The 12,783-nt window shown below is 34.3% G+C and overlaps 4 protein-coding genes across 7 annotated transcripts; 1 reads left to right on the plus strand and 3 right to left on the minus strand.

Annotated features, from left to right (window-relative positions):
* Positions 1–22: 22 nt before the first annotated feature.
* Positions 23–1,811, minus strand: LOC119634958 (pyruvate kinase-like). Its single transcript, XM_038029413.1, has 2 exons — positions 355–1,811; positions 23–278 (listed from the first exon to the last, which is right to left on the minus strand). The coding sequence occupies exons 1-2, from the start codon at positions 1,742–1,744 to the stop codon at positions 43–45; spliced, it is 1,626 nt and encodes a 541-aa protein (XP_037885341.1). The 5' UTR covers positions 1,745–1,811; the 3' UTR covers positions 23–42.
* A 242-nt stretch (positions 1,812–2,053) lies between these two features.
* LOC119634959 (pyruvate kinase-like) lies at positions 2,054–7,920 on the minus strand. Of its 2 annotated transcripts, none has more exons than XM_038029416.1 (4): positions 7,621–7,920; positions 2,830–4,222; positions 2,457–2,613; positions 2,054–2,260 (listed from the first exon to the last, which is right to left on the minus strand). In XM_038029416.1, the coding sequence occupies exons 2-4, from the start codon at positions 4,202–4,204 to the stop codon at positions 2,248–2,250; spliced, it is 1,545 nt and encodes a 514-aa protein (XP_037885344.1). In that variant the 5' UTR covers positions 4,205–4,222; positions 7,621–7,920; the 3' UTR covers positions 2,054–2,247. The 2 variants fall into 2 exon arrangements, with proteins under 2 accessions (XP_037885344.1, XP_037885343.1); XM_038029415.1 differs by lacking the exon at positions 7,621–7,920 and adding an exon at positions 4,984–5,362.
* A 466-nt stretch (positions 7,921–8,386) lies between these two features.
* On the plus strand, positions 8,387–9,896 carry LOC119634963 (guanosine-3',5'-bis(diphosphate) 3'-pyrophosphohydrolase MESH1). 3 transcript variants are annotated; one of them, XM_038029421.1, is made up of 4 exons: positions 8,387–8,722; positions 8,856–9,126; positions 9,188–9,382; positions 9,758–9,896. In XM_038029421.1, exons 2-4 carry the CDS (start codon positions 8,905–8,907, stop codon positions 9,872–9,874), a joined length of 534 nt encoding a protein of 177 aa, XP_037885349.1. In that variant the 5' UTR covers positions 8,387–8,722; positions 8,856–8,904; the 3' UTR covers positions 9,875–9,896. The 3 variants fall into 3 exon arrangements, with proteins under 3 accessions (XP_037885349.1, XP_037885350.1, XP_037885351.1); XM_038029422.1 differs by having other exon boundaries at positions 8,387–8,509; XM_038029423.1 differs by lacking the exon at positions 9,758–9,896 and adding an exon at positions 9,450–9,693 and having other exon boundaries at positions 8,387–9,126.
* Positions 9,897–9,911: 15 nt separating this feature from the next.
* Positions 9,912–11,537, minus strand: LOC119634961 (probable phosphoserine aminotransferase). The gene is made up of 3 exons (XM_038029419.1): positions 11,281–11,537; positions 10,534–11,210; positions 9,912–10,303 (listed from the first exon to the last, which is right to left on the minus strand). The coding sequence occupies exons 1-3, from the start codon at positions 11,323–11,325 to the stop codon at positions 9,931–9,933; spliced, it is 1,095 nt and encodes a 364-aa protein (XP_037885347.1). The 5' UTR covers positions 11,326–11,537; the 3' UTR covers positions 9,912–9,930.
* Positions 11,538–12,783: the final 1,246 nt, after the last annotated feature.

Genomic DNA, 12,783 nt, shown 5'->3' on the forward strand with positions numbered 1-12,783 from the left:
TTTTCAGCTATGTTTAAACTTAAACATATAACATGTATACATTTATTGATAAATTTTTTTGCTTGCTTTCTGATCTGTTTTGAATATGCAATCAAAATCTTCTTGTTCGTAGAAAGCATATACTAAACGCATCGTGTTAGTAAACCCACTTCCATCCTTCCAGGGGCTTACAATAACTACAGTATCGCCAGTCTTAATGATATTAATGCGCTTAGCAATATTCATAGCATATTGTATACGAGCATCGATGTCGGCCAACCAGTCCGTATTTGGGAGTTCTATTTACGTTTTATTTATGTTGAAAATAATAATAATGATGACAATAATAGAAAGCAATTGAAAGGGGACACAAACCTGAGTACAACATGGGTACAATGCCACGGTAAAGAAAGCATTGTCGAAAAGATCGATTACAACGAGTAACGGCCAATATGGGACATCTAGGTTTATATCGTGCCATTAAGTGGGCTGATCGACCTGAAGTCGTCAATACAATAATGGCGGATGCCAACGTTTTACGTGATGCATCTACAGCCGCAATGGCCACTGAATGAGCCGCGTCTATTGAAGAAGGATTGCGATCTAACAAGTCCTGGAAAATATTTTTGTACCATAAAGCACTTTCGGCTTCTTGAACTATGTTGGCCAACATCTGTACACTTTGTACCGGGTAGCGGCCAACTGCGGTCTCGCTTGACAACATAACACAATCAGCTCCATCTAAAACGGCATTACCTAAATCGCAGATCTCCGCTCGTGTTGGTCGAAGTTTATACCGCATCGACTCTAACAACTCAGAAGCGACAATCACCGGCTTACCAGCTCTGTTGCATCGGGCTAGGACGGCTTTCTGAGCTAGAAACACTTTCGCCGAGGGTATTTCAATAGCAACGTCATTACGAGAAAATAATATGCCGTCCGAAGCGTTGAGAATCTTATCAATCGACTCTAGTCCCTGCAAACAATCTATTTTAGAAATAATTTTGATTTCTCTACCCTTTTCCTTTAAAATGTCACGTAGTTCGTTAACTGCGTCTTGGTTTCTCATAGCGGATGCAAATATCATGTCAATATTATTTTCAACGCCGAACTTCAAGTCGTTGATATCCTTTTCGGAGACAGCTGGCAAATCTACGGTGGCCCCTGGTAAATTAACCTTCTTATGCGAACCTAGCATACCCCCACGTTCCACTTGACATGTTATGCAATCAACACCGACTTCTTTAACGATCAACTTTAGCGAGCCATCGTTAATGAAGACCAACATACCGGGCTGGACTACATTGATAATGTTAGGATAGTCGACATAAATGCACTCTCTGTTGCCCTTATCCATTAGATCGCGATTTATAGATAAACGGAGATTGTCGTTTACTTTTATTTCTACTTCAAGATTAGGATTGCCCTCCAGAAGACCAGTTCGTATTTCAGGGCCTTTCGTGTCCAAGGCAATAGCCGCTTGTACTAAATAGCCTAGCTCTTTTGAAGCCGCCTCACTTGCCTCACGTATTAACCTCATAGTCTCGGCATGAATCTCAAGTGAATCATGAGATAAATTCAAACGCGCAATTCGCATTCCATTCATTATCATTCTTTTCAAGGTGTTCGCATTACGAGAACCGGCACCAATTGTGCAAGCGATACTAGTTAGGCGATGATGCGCTGCCCGTCGGGTAAAATCCAAGCGGCAGGTGTTCTCCAAATGAGTACTTTCCTCGCACAATATTCCAGATACTTCAGCCATTTTTAGCCAATTTTTTAATACAAAGAATTTTGTTAATTTTTTTTCTTGAATGCTTACGCAAAACTTTTTTTCTTAGTTTTATAAAATATTCATTTGTTTTGTTGAATGAAGTTATTCAAATTTTTGAATTTTATGAAAACTGAAATAATACCGAAACTATATATTTATTCTATATCTATAGGGGTGGGGCCAAATCGAAATATTATTTTACCAAAGTAAATAAGTGCACAAATGAGTCCGAGACAAAAAGATATCATTTCAGCATTATAAACATGGGGTTTTTATTAACAGAATCATTTGTAATATGTAAAATGTAATATTTAGAAGCGAGTTCATTTTTCGGGGATGATAATTAATTACACTTTATGAAAACTGCCATTTTCTGTCAAATGTAAGTACCGCATATTCTTAAGTGATTATAAATAATTGCAGTACATGATTAGAGAAGACCCCATGGTTACTTTTGCCGATTTTTAGAAAATTACTGCTTGGCATCATCAATGTTACTGGACATTACTGTAAAAAAAATATATATATACATATATTTAAATAATATTAGGGAAACGTAAAAATTGTTCACATAAGAGGAAACACACTCAAGCGCACATATCTCATTCATACAAGGATACATTCAAATTTTCATTACATCAATTCATTCATTCATTTGCATTTGTTTTCTTTTTCTTCTTTTTTTTGTTTATCTTCAACATACACAATGCGCATAGTATTCGTAAAACCGGATCCCTGTTTCCAGCCAGTGACAATGACTACTTGATCTCCCGTCTTAATAAAACCGTTCTTTTGACCAATTTGTAGACCGAATTGCACACGCACATCGACATCTTTGAGCCAATCACTAAGAGGCGGTTCTGTAAAATAGAAATTAGAAGATTAGGTGAACAGAACACGTAACATGCAAGTAATAAGTATCAAACAAATCACAATCACTGCATGTCTATCAACGTATGTTTGTATTCAACCGGCGAATAGGTCGCAATTGTCAAAATATTTTCAAAGAGTCTAATATACTGATATGTTTTGATCCACTAGCAATTTAGATATATTTGTAATAAAAGTTTGCTTACCTTTATATACTAAAGGTACCAGACCTCGATACAAATGCGCTTGCCTGGCTGTTTGAGGGTAACGGGTGACAGCAATAATAGGGCAACGTGGACGGTATTTGCTGATCAGGTACGCCGATTTACCAGTGGTAGTTATAACTATAATAGCTGCAGCTAAAGCTTTTGAGGCTGCCTCTACTGAAGCAATGGCCACGGCATGAGCGGCATCTATAGATGGTTGGGCTGCATGCACCAAATCGATAAAAAGATTCCGGTGCCATAAAGCAGCCTCTGCTTCTTTACATATCTTTGCCATAGTTAGAACACATTCCAAAGGATATTCTCCTTTCGCTGTCTCCCCCGACAGCATGACACAATCTGCACCGTCCAAAACGGCATTGGCAACATCAGAAATTTCAGCACGAGTGGGTCTTGGCTTTTTAATCATTGATTCTAGCATTTGTGTTGCACATATGACAGACTTTCCAGCTTTATTGCAGCGAGCAATAATGGATTTTTGAGCAAGAAAAACCTTTTCTGGCGGAATTTCGATACCCAAATCACCGCGCGCTACCATTATGCCATCGCTAGCGGCCACAATTTCATCCAAATTGTGCATACCTTGCTGATTTTCAATTTTAGATATAATTTTAATATTTTTACCCTTTTCGCCCAAAATTTTGCGTATCTCAGTTATAGCATTACCATCACGTATGAAGGACGCGAAAATCATGTCCACTTCTTGTTCAACTCCAAATATTAAATCTTTGTTATCTTTTTCTGAGACGGCTGGTAAATCGACTGGTACGCCAGGCAAGTTAACACCTTTCCGCGAACCCAGTAATCCTCCGTTTTCAATTACACAAATCAAATGATCATTACCAACTTCTTTCACCACCAAAGAAATTAGGCCATCATCGACGTAGACACGGTTACCCGGTTTAACTACTTTCACGATATTCTCGTAGTCTACATAGAGTAGATCTTTGGTACATTTATCAGCGTTAGTCTTATCTGTGGTCAGTTTAATTGTTTCATTGCGCTTTAATTCTACCTCGGCTGTACCGCTGCCTTCAATTAAACCTGTACGAATTTCTGGACCTTTTGTGTCCAAAGCGATTGCTACTGCATAGTCATAGCCGACTTTTTCCGAATAACACTTCGCTGCCTGACGAACATTTTTAATCGTTTCCGCGTGATACTCGTGTGAGCCATGGGAAAAATTCAAGCGAGCGATATTCATACCGGTACTTATCATTTTTTCCAGCATTTCGACGCTGGCCGAGGCCGGACCGATTGTACAAATAATGCCAGATAAACGCACATGAGGAGCAGGGCCATCAAATTGCAAAGAACACATGTGTTGTAGTTGAGATTCTGCAATAGCAGCCATCATTTGAGGATATTCTCCTTCCTAAACAAAAAAAAAAAAAAAAAGAAAGCTTTCTTGTGACTCGATCACTCACAGTATTAGAAATTTTAATCATGACAATATATGTAACGCTATTGAAAACCGCCTACGCCAACTTTAAATTGGCACACACTGCATATAACTAAAGATCTTATTAAGAAACTATAAGCATTTCTACAGTAATAAGCAAAAGTTCTATACTACATTAAAATTTAAAAACAAATTTATAAATCGTTTCAAAAGAACATTGATGAATTCACAATGCTGTTGTTTATTTTTGAGTTGCATTACAGCTCTTTCTTTCCTCTTTCTCTCTCTCTCTCTCTGTCTCTCTCTCTCTATTAAAATGTACACAAAACAGCTAACACACATGACGTATACGTAATTTATATTTCATTTGAGTTTTCTTTCTCTCCGAAAATAATCATATTTCTGAGATTTTTCAAACAAGAAAGAGAATAAAAGAGTATTCAAATTACGCGAAGAATTCAAAGCGTCCGACAAACCATCTCTTAGCAATTTTCTTTTTATAATTTTTATATCGTTTAGTTTTTTTTCTTTTTTTTTTCTAAATGCATCAAAATTGCATAATTTTTGTTAAAAAATTTCTTTTAATTAAAAGAATTTCAAATTAATTTTTGGTTGAATGAAAATTAATATTGAATCCACATCAAACAGCAACTAATCACGTAGAGGTATTTCTCTAAGCTCTACAAGAATTTTATAAAGCTGGACATCTCTTGTTGCTGATTTTCCTTAATTACCTTTAGCTTTGGTGGAACATCGAAAGTGGTTGGTTGAACCATTTTAATTTGTTGCAAACGTAAAGAACGTGTTTGAGTCGAAATTTGCTTTTGTTTATTAAACTCTCTAGGCGTAGCGTTGATACAAATCTTTCCTATTGGATAATAGGAGCTTTCGACACAAATGTACTTGGTTCTGGACTTAAATGCCCATTTAAGGACGTTTAGAACTCGTAACTTTGATAAAATGTTTATTATTTTTATCGTGTTCTTTTACAAATCAAATATTTTAATACAAAATGTAAATAGAAAATGACGGTTATTAACAACTTTGACAAATGTTCTTTTCACGACTTGCTTAGCAAACTAGACGGTAAGACTGAAAAAAAACTTGGGCGCAAGCACTTTACAACGACCAAGCAAGATAAATGTTATGCACAACTAAAATCGGCCAAGAGTTACACCAAACAATCATTCACTCATTTGTATTGCAATGAATGCTCTATTATTTGCTCTTGCTTTTATTACTCTATTATTATTATTATTCTCACTCTCTACTTTCGCTTTGCAGAAACGTTGAAAGCGAAAGAGAAGAAATACGAAAACGGCATTTCATGACTGTGGTGGTAAATAGGGATGACCGCAAACACATATTCAAACGAAAACATTACTTTGAACATTTGTTTGTTCTGGCTTTTTAGGCTCATTCAACTGTATAATGATTAAACGAAATATAATAATTATAAAAATAATAAGTAATAATAATTAATAAAAGGCGTTAACTTTTTCTTACATTTCAAGTACCTGAATAACTCGATCAAGTGCGCGTGTAGCTAGATAAAATTAAACCGACTACAGCCGACTATTAAAGATACTACACTAATCATATGTTTTTTTCATGGATTATTAAAAATGACACCTTCATTTAAATATTTGCTTTGCAGCAGAACCCTTATTGCAGAAGAATCCAAGCACGCCGAACTGGTATAAGTTTTGTATTAAAAGATTTATACTTCTTCGTTTACTTTCATACGAAAACAGCGATAAATTAAACAATCTTGCTACATAAGGAAAACCTTCACCTAGGAAGGAATCCGAAAATTGATGTGATAAATCGTTATTCTGCATCAGTAGTTTTCATCATCGTTAGACTTGATTAAAATGTAAAGTTTATAAGATCACTTTAGCAGGGAATTCAAGAAACATGAACATACTAAAACTCGTGAGAACATTTCAAAATTTACGGCTTGTAGGCAGACCGCGAAGGTACATGAAAACATGACAGACAAACAGACGGAAAAGACACGCTTAAATCGATGCGTTTCGTGTTCTTTTGCATTTTATATTAATCATCAAATTTCCCAAAAAATAAAAACCAATGAGTTCAACTTTAGACATAACTAGTAACAACTTGTTACTTTTTCCCCTTTTACTTAGATTAGTGTTGACATCCGAAAATTGGCCAAAGCTTCACAAACACATAAAGAACACAAGTTGTTTGAGTCTGGTTTTCAGTTTCTAGAAACAAAGGAATCGATGTACTTTCAACTGTCTTATATTTCCATTACATGTTAAGTCTTGAGAGTGCGACATGACCAAAATAACTCAAAATTTTACTTTGATCAAAACTATATAGCCTCACTAACATAGTTTCATGGGTGTTAGACATTAATGCAAATCATTTGGAAACGTTTAAAAACTCAATCTTTACTATCAAGATTATCTTATACATCAATCCATGAATTAGCAAGCAGAAATGTCGAATTGAATCTGGAGGAAACAATATTTTTCCAAAATTAACAAATGGGGTCCTCAGATAAATGTTTTATTTTAGTTCGTATTTTACCGAGAACCCGAAAATGTTAATGATTTATTTGATCGCGGTAATATCAGCAAATTTAATGGCTCTGAACCAGGGAGGAGTGGAAAGTAAAATTGTCCAATTTATATGCAAATGATACCAAACCTGAAACTAAAGTCACATACTGCGTAACTATGAAAAATTTTATAAATTGACTGCTGACGGACTGAACAAAGATATCAAGTGTGTGTTTATATCACAATACTTCAAATACTAATCTGAGAATAGATGAGTTAGTTCATCAAGTTATGTAAACAAAAGGTGCTTGCTTGTTCCTAACCAAATTTTTGGTAATACAATTGGGTCGATTTTATTAAGCTTTCTGCTATTTATTGCCAAAAATGCATTTACAGCAATAACACTTTTAATTATTATTATTTATTATTATTCATTATAATTTAGTATTGAATATGTTTTTATTTTATATGTACAATTTACAGACAACAGCTTGATTTAATTACTAATTTGCCTAATGGGGCTATTTTCCGACTTTTTTTTTTGATTGGTTACGGTACCAAACGACGGTAAAAACAAAAACAATATATTTCGTTCCCGCTATGCACTATAAGAAAACAAAACTTTTGGTCACTCTAATCATATATCATATTAAAAAAATCATCTCTTCATCTTGTTTTTATTACTCTACATCAACCGAAATTAATCGCAGTAAACAACAATAGCAAACTGTTAGAAATGACTTTGATTTCACCTTTCAGTTATGAAATAATTCTTATGAATTTCCATTAAATCCATTATATCATATGATATCAACTACATACAATGTGATGCATACTCACCAAAAATTGATGAAACTTTTATAAAATCGAAAAAAAATTGCTTTTAGCTATCGAAAGAAAATTAATTTTTACTATAAAGACGATATCAAATGTTCCAAGTGATCACCAAGAGAACTTTTTCACATATGTTAACGACTAACTTGATAAATAAACAATACAAACACGACCCGTGAAGTCTCTTGTAGATATATATCTACAGCAATACGCGTATCACAGACAAGGACAGACTTAAAACTTCGAAAAAGTGACGAGTAACGAATATATATCCAAAACACATCAATTTCTGCAATGAGTAAGTAAGGAACGCAACTATATACAAATTGTTTTCTCCTTCTAAGCACCCTTTTTCGGTTCAAGTTGGAAAAATAACTATTTACTGGTCATCTCTCACGCAGAGATGTAAAATAATGTTTCGTTAGCGCATATTCTTGCTTCTTTCATTACGTAACATTGATGAGGAGGTTTTTGATTTTTCTGATTTTAGAAAAATTTAACATGTTCAAATGAGCTGATCGACAAAAAATCACATATGACTTTTTTTCGCTTTTTCACTCTCTAGTCTAGTTTTTATGACAAAAATAATTTTTTTTCTTTATAGAAATTACCATAATCCGCTACAATGAAACCCTGTGCGTTTGTTCTCAATACCAAATATCGTATATAACTTTTTACTCAGGTTATTAAAAGTTAAACTATAAATCTAATTTTATTATTTGGACACATAAGCCACAAATCTATTGGCTTAGTCCATCTCCGTTCAACATACCAAAAAAAAAAAATAAATCTAATTTTTTATTATAAGACAACAGAACTATCTTCATTCATTGCCGCTTTAAATTGTTGAAAGAAAAACTATAACATAAATAAGTGTTTGTAGCGAATTGAATAAGTACGATTCTTATTTAATGTAAAGTTTCAATGGGATACATACTAATTACATTAGATAGTTTATGCTTTCGCTTCCCACTTTAGCTTGAACTTTTTCACAGTACCTTTGCTTTCTTGTCTTGACGACTAAATGTATTAAAAGTCTTAAGAAACGGAATGAAGGCACAGCGTCGATTAAGATGAAAGAAATTGAACATGCTTGTTTGTTTGATTGGTAGGCGTAATCAATCATGGCAGTGCATGTTACTTACATTTTTCTAAAGTAGGATTTGTGAAATTCGGCTGAAGCTGAATTTATAGTTTTTTGGTTAACGTGCTCCATGCGCGTGTTCTCTATCGTATCGTAGGTACACAACAGGAACTGTTTTCAGCTGACATTCTTTTTTTTTTATTGTAATGGCACCCTCTTGGAAATTTATGCAATGTTTACAATTTGCTGCTCGGAAGCATGCTAACCAAAGACGTAAAGATACTAAGCAGACGCCTTATATTAATCATCCAATAAATGTGGCTACAATTTTGAGCACAGAAGCTCACGTTGGTGATGAAACTGTTCTAATGGCCGCTCTTTTGCACGACACTGTTGAAGATACCGACACTACTTTTAAAGAAATCGAGGTTTGCGTTCTGCATTTTTTTTTTTTTTTGTGTTTGATTTGTTTTGATGTGAACATTTTAGGACAAGTTTGGTACCGAAATATGTGGAATTGTGCGCGAAGTAACGGATGATAAATCTTTAGCTAAGGAGGAACGTAAAAGATTGCAAATAGAAAACGCTGCAAATTGCAGTCCAAAGGCAAAATTAGTAAAACTGGCCGATAAATTGGACAATTTAAGAGATCTGCAAGTATCTTTGCCTGTAGGATGGAATGAGGTTTGTAGAATGAAAAATCAAAACTAAAATGATTTTTTTGGTCTAACCACCATTAACCACTAACCAGTTATCGCCATCGCAAAGAATGATCGGCAACGAATATGCACAGCGAAACGCGTCAGATCCTTATCAGTTCTTTATCCTGCAAAGTTTGTCTTAAAAAGTTGTCAAAAAACGTCTATAAGCATACGTTTCGCAAGTCGTTTATGAATATCTAAAATGTTTGCCTTAATCCGAAGATTGTGTCCAGTTTTTGTTATATTATAACCATCTGTTGCAGGTGGTATTTATGCAAAATTCGTTTCAAAGCGAATATAATTTTCCTTGTTTTTTTTTTTTTTAATTTAATTGAATTCATATTTCTCATATATTTAGGAACGTCGTAAAGAATATTTTGTGTGGGCAAAAAAGGTAATAGATAATCTACGTGGAACAAACCAGTACCTGGAGGATTGTTTGGATGAGATATTTAGAGCTGCTAAATTAATTTGAACAAACTTTTGGATATGAAAAATTAAATATCTCTCCGTTCATAATTAAATAAAAATTTATTTCTTGTGGCTTTCATAGAATGCTATCATAAGTTTAGCTAATTTTTGCGTTTCTTCTAATGTAACGGCGTTGTAAATAGATGCTCTGATACCTCCAACTGAACGATGGCCTTTTAATTGGATCATGCCTTCGGCTTCGGCCTTTTGCAGGAATTCCTTCTCTAAAGTCTCCACACCTTGAGTGCTACCAATTCGGAATGGTATGTTCATGCGCGAACGAACATTTTTCTCAACCGGACAATAATAGAAACCATTCGATTGATCGATTATACTGTAGATTAAATGCGATTTTTGATGAGAATTTTTTGCCATGCCCTCCAAGCCTCCATTTCTTTTAATCCATTGGAATACAAGACCCATCACGTAAATTCTGCAAAAAAAAAAAAAAAAATTAATAAATTAGTAAATAAATAAACTACAGGTGGTTGCGATTAATAATAATGGACAATAAAATTCGTCTTATCTGATGCATTAAAAATATAAATTTTGTAAAGCGTAGACTTAAAACTATTTCACAAGATTTTGTTGATTACAGATTATTACATGTGCTATGTAATAAAAAAAGCTTATTAAGTAATTGAATAAAACGCAGAAACTTACACAAAAGTAGGCGGCGTATTTAGTAGGGAATCATTTTTCTCCATTAAAGCGTAATTCAAAACTGACGGCGTCTCTTTCATCTGATGACCAAGAAGATCTTCGCGTGCAATAATCACTGTAATGCCAGCTGGGCCAATATTTTTCTGGGCTCCCGCAAAAATCACGCCGTACTTACTGACGTCGACTTTACGCGACAGGAAATTTGAAGACATATCACAGACTAGCGGTATACCGTTCGATATTTCTGGAACAAAATCAAATTCAACACCGTCGACGGTTTCATTATCGCAGTAATAAACGTAAGCGGCATGAGGATCCAGTTTCCACGTTTCAAAACGCGGCACTGACGTGTATTTAGCGACTTTAGGCAAAACCATGTTTACCTTGCCGTATTGGGCGGCTTCTTTGGCAGCTTTCGCTGACCATGAACCAGTAACAACATAATCGGCAACTCCAGTGCGACCTAGCAGATTGAAAGCTACACCAGCAAATTGCCCTGTACCGCCACCTTGCATTAAGATAACTTTGTAATTGGAGGGCACATTGAGAATTTCGCGAAGGCATTTAATAGCATCTTTTTGGATTTTTTCGTACGTAGAGGAACGATGAGACATTTCCATAACAGATATGCCTGTACCATGACAGTTCAATAGCGAGGTTTGAACCTCTTTCAGAACCTAAGAGCAAAAGAATAAAACTTATTGAACTATATATGTAAGCTATGAACGTACGCATGTATTCTCATACCTCCTCTGGCAATTTAGCCGGTCCAGCTGCAAAGTTAATGACCATATTTTAAGTTTTATTTCTTTATTTTTACAAAATTTTTAATGCCAGAAATATGGAACAAGACGAAAAATGTGACCGCTCTCTGACTCTTTAATTCAGTAACTAACTGATCGTAATTGAACACATTCTACGTAAGTAAACAAGACGATATGCTCGCTGGTTGTTATAAATATTGCTGATTAAATTACAACAACGCCAACAACAACAATGTGGCAAATCGAAATTACTTTGATCTGATATTTTAATATATTATATAAAATGAATGAAAACAACACGAGATTCCTAGGCGGGAATCGTAACATAAAAGAGACACAATGAATCGGTATAAACCAGTTGGCGTTTTTTGTAGTGTGAGAGATCAATCAAATTGTTCACGTGATCTTGCCTGTACATCAAATGAACAAGGGTACATAATGAATACTACTAATAAAAAAATATAGATTGAATTTTTGGTAAGATTGTTATTAAAAACAACTAACGCTCTTGCAAACAATTCAGTTGTCGAAGAGAGCAGATGACTTACTCTCCTCAAAATATGCCCAAAAAAAAGGAACGTAATATATGATTTATTAGCAAGAAAAAGTAGTGCGAAGGCATTTAGACCACTCTTGTTATCTCGTTTCAATTGCGCCAAAAAATCCATTCCAAAAAAAATATACATATGTGAAATTTTTCTCACTTTACTAAATTTCAAAGTTATAAACTATTTTTAAATGATGTAAAAATTTATACCATAAATAAAAAATATATCTTCCAGATAGTTTCCATCAATATTCCGTTGTAATTGCATCATTTTCAACTTTTACCCCAAACTATAGGAATTTTAAACATGTTTGTGTGAAGAAATTTGTTTCAATCAGAAAACTTTTTATTTTAAAATTTGCCCTTAATATTATAATAATAAAATATATGCAAAGTCGTGTCGTCTTTTTCACACATTTAAGCTGATGAGAAAAAATAACTAATCTAATAAACTAGTTGCTATCGATTTTTCGCCATTTTATGGTAAAGAGACAAACATCTGTAACGCATGCATGATGCGTAAATGTCAGACTCGTGCTTAATTTGTGTTTGAAGTCAGAAAAAGGCAAACAAAGTGTGCCTTTAGCCTTTAATTCGGTAATAAATTGAAGTTTCTTCAATTTTGTCCAAAGAAATTTTCAAAAGCATATTAACTACAAACGTTCCAATATATGTATGAATTGCACATGTTTCCGCCACATTCGTTGCGAAGTTCGCGGAGTTTAACTAATGAAAAAATAATTACAGTTAAGAGAAAAGTCGACATTTTTAAAAAGCATTTTTTTTTTTTTTTGCTAGCTTCTCGCCATCAGACAATATTCGCATTTCGTTCTCTTTCGCGCTTTAAGTTCTTAGCATCAATGTTATAAGCGTCATTTTTATTGAGAAACTGCCGCGGTTTTAACAAAATAATAAAAAAAAACATAGAAAAATTTTCGA

The sequence above is a fragment of the Glossina fuscipes genome, unplaced genomic scaffold, assembly GCF_014805625.2.
Source record: "Glossina fuscipes isolate IAEA_lab_2018 unplaced genomic scaffold, Yale_Gfus_2 3, whole genome shotgun sequence".
Taxonomy (NCBI): Eukaryota; Metazoa; Arthropoda; class Insecta; order Diptera; family Glossinidae; genus Glossina; species Glossina fuscipes.